The sequence below is a fragment of the Erigeron canadensis genome, chromosome 3, assembly GCF_010389155.1.
Source record: "Erigeron canadensis isolate Cc75 chromosome 3, C_canadensis_v1, whole genome shotgun sequence".
In the NCBI taxonomy this organism is placed as follows: Eukaryota; Viridiplantae; Streptophyta; class Magnoliopsida; order Asterales; family Asteraceae; genus Erigeron; species Erigeron canadensis.
In genome coordinates, this window is record NC_057763.1 from 38,261,463 (window position 1) to 38,269,031 (window position 7,569).

At 31.9% G+C, this 7,569-nt stretch overlaps 1 protein-coding gene across 1 annotated transcript; it reads right to left on the minus strand.

Moving 5' to 3' along the window:
* Positions 1–344: 344 nt before the first annotated feature.
* Positions 345–4,333, minus strand: LOC122594076. Its single transcript, XM_043766550.1, has 5 exons — positions 4,112–4,333; positions 2,082–2,254; positions 1,732–1,915; positions 873–979; positions 345–785 (listed from the first exon to the last, which is right to left on the minus strand). The coding sequence occupies exons 1-5, from the start codon at positions 4,181–4,183 to the stop codon at positions 704–706; spliced, it is 618 nt and encodes a 205-aa protein (XP_043622485.1). The 5' UTR covers positions 4,184–4,333; the 3' UTR covers positions 345–703.
* Between the last annotated feature and the right edge of the window lie 3,236 nt (positions 4,334–7,569).

Genomic DNA, 7,569 nt, shown 5'->3' on the forward strand with positions numbered 1-7,569 from the left:
ATACCTACATCTTGATAAAAGTTTCCAAAACCTAATTCGAAATCCTTTGATTAAAGCAAGTTGCTCCAATTCAATACCTATTTTGTGCTTAAAGATTCCGATCCAAGATTTGGTGAATTTGGCGTATGCTTTACCTACAAAACTCTGGAGATGAGAAGGGGTTTGGTTTTGGAAAGAATTGAATTGAGTCAATGTAGGTTATTATTTATGTTATTGAATAATAAAAGCAGGCCTCATGCTAGAAAGACGCTAACAAAAGTGTACTCGGCTTAATGGAAGTAGTGCCTGATCCTCACTAAACTGTACATCCTTAATACAATAAAACTCTCACAAACAAAACTACATGCCTTGTTTTAATAATATGACAGAGAAAGAAAAAGACATACAATAACATCAATGCCTCAGGATTTCACTCCGATATTAGGCAGCTCATGAACATACAAAAATCCAAGCAAGATCATCAAGTTTTCTAATAAACCCATGTCACCAAATCGGGCAGAAGTTGAAAAGTACAAAGAACATGATAAGAATACACCATCTCTCCCAAAAGATATCCTGCTTGACTTGTAGACAATTGGAATCAAGAAGATCTGAACTTTAATTATTGACTCTTTGTTCTTGAGGAACAACATAGTAAAAATTTGACGAAAAACAGAGTACATACAAACTGATTTGAGAGAGATTTCTTTCTTGCAAATACTTTCTAAGCTTTATGGTTTTTGGCCATTTCATCAACATCCAATTCCACTTCCAACACGGGCAAGTCCTTCTGCATGCTGAATGGACTGACAGATGCAATAATACACACATTATTCAAAGTTTTACCAGATGAAAAGTGCAGCTATCATGTTTTATCTACTCAAACAAAGTACCTGTTTTGAATAGGACCGTGATCAACTGCGGTTCTCAGGCAATACAACACTCTGCCAATTATGTCGTTCATTGAAACCGGACCAAATAACCGACTGTCTTTTGCTTCCTGAAAAAATTTAAGAAAGGCTTATGTTAAACCTTGACCCAGAATGTAAGAAGACACTTAAGAAGATTATAAACATATCAGCCCAAAAGCTAAAAGAAACTAAAAAAATATAAATATATCAGCCAAAAAGGAATGTACACAAGTAATCAAAATTGACACACTGATGACCTAAAGAAAAGGGCAAAAGTGTGGGTCTATCTGGCCCGGTTCAGATCATGCAAAAAATTACTGTTTTAACGTGAACACATTATACTATCAGCCAACACATCCAACTGCCTGTTTTGCCACCTTTATGCCTTGAGCAATTGTTACTTAGATTTGGTTACTATGTCTGAGGTCCACAAAAGTTTTCAGGAGTCTGCTGTAACAAGGAGAATATTAGACATTCGATTAATCAAACTATATGCCAAGTCAAGTGTTACATATTATTTGAAATGGAAGCAAAGAAGGTGGTATGTTGCAGGGAAAAGGACACCATGTATGTACACAACTACAATTACTAGACATGGGATTATCACCACAAAAACTCTTCTCATTTTCTTTCCAAACAATAACTTTCTACCCCATTCTTTTTAACTTAACTTTTTTGATTTTATACAAAAACAAAAATGACAAAGCAATGGGTTCTTTTAGCATGCAATGTTTAGTAGTTTATATAGAAGCAGATACAAGATACGTAGATTTCCAAGTAGTCAAACAGACGTTTTTGAGTCTTTCATGTAGACCAGGAGGTAACAGTTGTTTTGAAATACCTTGGCCTTTAATTTTTCGTTGTCAGCCAACACCCAGCACTGATCTTTTTCAAGTAGAAACGGTTCATCTTTTTCATCTTTAGAGACCATTTCATACCCTTCAATGGCAGCCAATCTTCTAACTAGATAATTATCTGATTTTTCAGGGTCCTTCATGACCACCACATCCCCAACAAAAACACGCCTGATTAAATAGAATTCAAACACGAGAAAATATCAAGATCGCTGTCAAGATGTATTTCCATAAAATGATGGCTATCATTTTATAAGAAACAAAATATAAATAAATATATTACATAGATACACAAGCAGATGCAAGTAATAGATAGTTATTGGTTATGTGAGATTACTGTGCATCTGCTGCAGGTAGTTTCCTAACAAGAAGAGTTCCGCCCTCGGGTGCTATTGTCGGAGCCATCTCCTCTCCCTTGTTCCAATGCAAAAAAGTTAACTTTCCTTGGAAAAAAGTTTTCATAATGTTGTCACCTACTTCTGTGTTAGATAGTTTACCATGTTTGTAGCTCTGCAACAGAAAAGGTCACTAAGTAAAATGCTTTCACCAGATACTACAATTAAATAAAGTCAACACAACATCCTTTCAAGGCAGTGTGGTTCTATGGCTACAAATTATTAGGTTAAGTTATTAAGACCAAAGTTGCAATCTTTTCCCTCTTTCAAGCAGAGTAAGGACTACGGAGAAGTTTGGGTGTTACGTCACATGTTTTAACTATACATACGAGTTGTGAATAGTTTGGCAGTAGGGTCGGTGGTAACCATATATTTTGTTTCCAAGAAGGAGGACAGAGTTTTGCTATTTCTTTATCCAAGTACAGCTCGTACATCAAAAAAAAAATACATACAACCCTAATTCCCGTAGCAATTGTAGATACTCATGTTCTTTTCCATGATTATGTGTGCAATAATATATATTCCTCCACTAGGATCAGTTTCCTCTCAGGTTAATTCTACTATGATCTATCTATTAAATTAAATATAGAAGTTTATAAAAGATTTGCTACTGTCTATAGCGGAGGTAGGACAGAAACAGTGTTCCATCGCACAATACGTTGTCAGACACTCTGAAATAGAACAAAAGGTTGTAAATTTCCTTTTCAAAGTACATCAATGACTAAGTTGCAGAACTGCTCCTTTCCATGGGTTACACCGACTCTTTAAAGAGCAAAACTCTAAGATCAGATTCCATTAAAATTTAACAGTTATCTAATTCAGTAAAATTTGTCGAGTAACCATTGTAGGAGCAAAAAGGTACTATTAAACAGCTGGCAAATGTTAGCTTGGCCAACATTCAGCCACATACCTAAAAGCACTTACCCATTACAAAGTTTAGCTCACTAACATCTAAATGAAACTGTAATTCATATTTCATGCTTCCCTGAATGTTTCCTACCCCAACATTCTTCTGTACATGTGTCTTCCTAAAATCCTTTCAGCGAGCCTATGCTTTTGCTACCGAAAACTATGACTACACAAATTGACACGATACAGATTATCCAAAGCTTCCAGTTATTATTGTAAATTCTCTATATTCCATGTAATAACAAAATGGCGTGGAACAATGTATATACACATTCTCATGACCACATTCTCATACATTCTCATGACCACATTCAATAGAAATGTAATGACGTATGCTGGAATGGAGTGGAACCGAGACTTCATGAAATCTAACAATACCCCAAGACTAATTTGTTGTATTCTTGGTTGTTTCATATAAACCTAAAATTTAGACTTCCGATTATAGCCATAACACTATAGGATGTCAAATGTCATCAAGTATTTAGACTCGAATGCAACCGACCTAACCAGGGTTTCTCCATGACCATTTCGTTAACCACCCCCAAGATGTTTTCCTAGGAAGGTTTTGTCCCTGAGACCTCTTGTGAGGACCAAATATCCCTAGTGTTTCATTTTAGTCCTCTGATATCACAACTACTCCAAACCGAACAATCTGCAAACCATCTGAGATATTAAACCTCATCACTACATAGTATTTCTTATATCTATAGTAACTACATAACAAGTTCAGTAAATTAATTGTATTTATATTTTAATTCAACCTCTGTAACATTTGAACAATCAAATTCTTTAAAACATAAAACTACAATTAATTAAAAAAAAAAAAAGAGATCATGACACCATATAATATGGTCCTAAAAATGCACTCTTTATAATAATTCAATAAAACCAAAAACAAAAAGATTGCCATAAAGAACCTAACTTTTAATTTGATAACCATTCTAAAACCCAAGAATAATTAATCAGTGTAAATAAAAAAAAATGTTTAGAAAAGAAGTATAAATAATAAAGATCTAGGATAAATTAAAAATTAAAGGATAAAGATATAAATGGGGGAGACGACCTTGTAGCTAAGGGCGAGGGAATACTCGAAACGCCTGGCGAGATATCGAAGCCATGTTGTGTTTGATACCATGTTTTGAAAGCCGGCTCCTTTTTTTTTCTTATTCTTTTTAAATATAATTTGTTGTTCAGATCGTCGGAGAAGCAGTGGTGGTGGGTGATAAAAGAGGTGGGTTGGTTTTGGTTGTGTTGTGTGTATTTGGCTTATCACGGCATTTTTGTGTTTCTTTCTTTAAACCCTCTTTGGCTTCTATTCTAGCATACCATTTTTATTTCTTTTATTGTTATTGTTATCTTACTATTCTACTTATATTAATTTACCATTTCTCATTGTTATTGTTTTCTACTTATATATACACGTTAACTAGGTCTTTTATCCGCATGATGTGCGGATGTTAAAAAATATTTACTAAAAGTTTTATACAAATATTTTTAATTACAAACGTTTTAGTTATTATCGTATTTTTAATATCTTAGTTTTTTTTTTTCTAAGCACATGAAAAGAAATAAAACAAAAGACAAAATTTTTGATACATCAAGTAATCTAATAACGTTATATGAGTTTAAAGAATCTGTACTTACATACAAAGCAAGCAACAATTTGGTTAGAAGAAGTAATGTCATAGTTTTATTTATGAATGATGATTGATAACAAAAACTTGTTAGAAAAAAAATTATTATTTTAAACTAATTAGTAAACACTATAAGTTTTAATGCATGAGCATAAAATCCTCAACATATAGATTTAAAATAAAATATGTAGAAATACACACACCTTGATAAATTGTATGAAACTGAATACATGTTAAATATGTCAAACAAATACGTCCTCTGACAAAAGTCATAGAAAAATCTGTCACAAAAGATTTATCCCTTACAATCCTCAAAGACATGTAATTTTCAACGTGAATAAGATCAATTATTTGACAGAAACAAAGCTTTTTTTTCTAAACCTACATGATAAAAAAAAGTACATCAAAATATAAAAAATATATAACCAAAGTTGTGTTAATATAGTTGTCTCCAAAAATACTATAAACAAAAGAAGATGTCAATTTAATAAAGAACAAATAAAAATACAAAAAGCAAAATATAATGAATAAGGAGTAAAAAAATAATGAATCTGTTTCGTAATCATAGTTTGATATAATATTTATTTTGTATATGTAAACAAAGATTTTGAATATTTGTATAGGATTTGGTATTATCATTGTCTATAAAAATCTACGACATTTGCAATTTTTTAATAGTTTTTATTTAATAAAAATTCAAATTAATATGGAGATGCCACATAAGAGAAAGCTTACGTGGCAATATTTTAACATAGTTTTAAGATTAAGGAAGACTGTAGAATGCTAGGATTCCTACCGTTTTAATATATATATAGATAATTAATTTATTAAAATTAAAAGGTACCCATAGGAAGTGTAGCGATAGTAACCGCCAGTGACGGATCCAAAAATTAGTTGTAATGGGGGAAAAAAATTATTTAATGGCTAATGATCGTCATAAAAGTTACTGTATTAAATAGCTGGAAAAAACTGTAAAACTAAAATGGAGTAACCTCAAAACAACCTCAAAATTTTGCACATTTACTGCAATAATACATCCTAAAACATCAACAAAAATCAGCTTGAAACAGGATAAAGATCCTCTAAAGTTGAAAACAACTTTATAGGTAAAGTTGATTATCTTGACCCTTGAATTTAATCTAAAGGTCAACAATCTCTCAACTTTACCTATGAAGTTACTTTTAACTTTATGGGATCTTGATCCCTTGAAACAACCAATAACAACTTAAAAACAACCAATAAACAACAATGAAAAGCTTAGAAAACAGTCGATAAACAACAGTTTAAAACAACATAAAACCCTGGGTAAAAAAAACATATATAATAGTAACAATACAAAAACTAACAAAAAAAAAAAGCAAAACAACGCATTAAAACAACCAAAAACTAACTTAAAAACATTTTTTGTTGTTTTGTTGTTTTGTAAACAGCGCATATAGTAAACTTCGTTAAACCCTGATTAGTAAATTACAACTTTAAATAATAAGAACCAAGTAAACTTCGTACAATCTACCTTTACATTTTCAATTATTGGAATCAAGTCATTACAACTTCAATCTAAACCCGCTGCTTTTATCGCGCTGTAATACCGTCGCATTTTGCGGGCATATGTTTATTTATAATAAGTAGCCACTAATATGAAGATTGAAGCCTTTATAAACAACTACTACATCTCTTTATACGGACTACGATTAACACTTGTACTTATTATTATTTGGATTCATAAAAATCAAGATCGGAGAATGGAGTCATGGAGATCAAGCAACAACACAAGAACTTGGCAAGGAAGGAAAACTGTAAAAGATTTTTTTTTTTTAATTTATGAATATTGTTGTTCTCTTTCCGTATTAGAATTGGAATGGTTTGGGTTGAGAGCATTAAAAAAATAGAGTGAAAGCATCTTCATAGGCTTGGGTTTTGATGAAAAATATTACATTTGTAAAATCAAGTTTATGGTAGCACATAGGGGGCATTACCCCTTCTACTTACAATATACATCCGACCCAGGTAGCAGCGAGTTGGCGACCGATGACAATGGTGACACCAATGACGAGTGATGTAAATATTTGATATTATGGAAAAGTGTAGGTAGTTTAGGATATGTCGGTATCTAACTATTGTGAAAGCAATTAGTATTATTGAGAATTTGAGATGAAGTATAACTAGTATAAAACACCTATATTAACCCCAATTTACTATTTCTAATACATTTATATCTTAAATTAAATACATGAAACAACAATGCTATAACTTGATACATTATTGAATTGTTAAATAAGAGTATGATAGTTTATCATTTAAAAAGTACGCCGCCACCACCACCACCCTGGCGCCACCACCATCATCGTTGACGCATTGCGCGGACATGTGATTCATATTCATAATGCATTTTCAAAGTTAAACCTTGGTTATTGATTTAGCTTATTATTGTTGATTACTAGAGGGTGTTTTTTTTCTCAAATTTATTTTCTTATTATATTTTACGAGAGATAGTGCTCGCGCATTACGGCAGTGAGATGGTGGGGTTGATATGTCAAGTCATAGAGTATGATAGCCAAATGTCTTAGCCGTACGAACTCCGCCTTCGTCGAAATTATATCGAATGACATCTTTAATGAAAGAGCATGAAATTTTAAGAACACCCATACAATTTTTATAATATATCGATATACGGTTTTTGAGATAAAAGATTTTGAATGAATTAGATAAATAAAATGATTTATAGATGAAAGAGAAAAAAATGAGTGGTTAAAATTTGAAGAGAGAGAACATGAGTGGTTGAGATTTAAGGGTATTATAGGTATATTAGATAGAGATGTTTAAATTAGTGAATAAAGAAGAGAGATGATTTAGGTAGTTCAAATCCTTAATTGAGATTTTAAAAAAG

Coding starts and splice junctions, on each gene's coding strand:
- LOC122594076 (XM_043766550.1), bottom strand. CDS start 4,183: ATGGTATCAAACACAACATGGCTTCGATATCTCGCCAGGCGTTTCGAG. Junction 2,255..4,111: donor CCCTCGCCCTTAGCTACAAG/GTCGTCTCCCCC, acceptor TTTCTGTTGCAG/AGCTACAAACATGGTAAACT. Junction 980..1,731: donor ACGAAAAATTAAAGGCCAAG/GTATTTCAAAAC, acceptor AAATTTTTTCAG/GAAGCAAAAGACAGTCGGTT.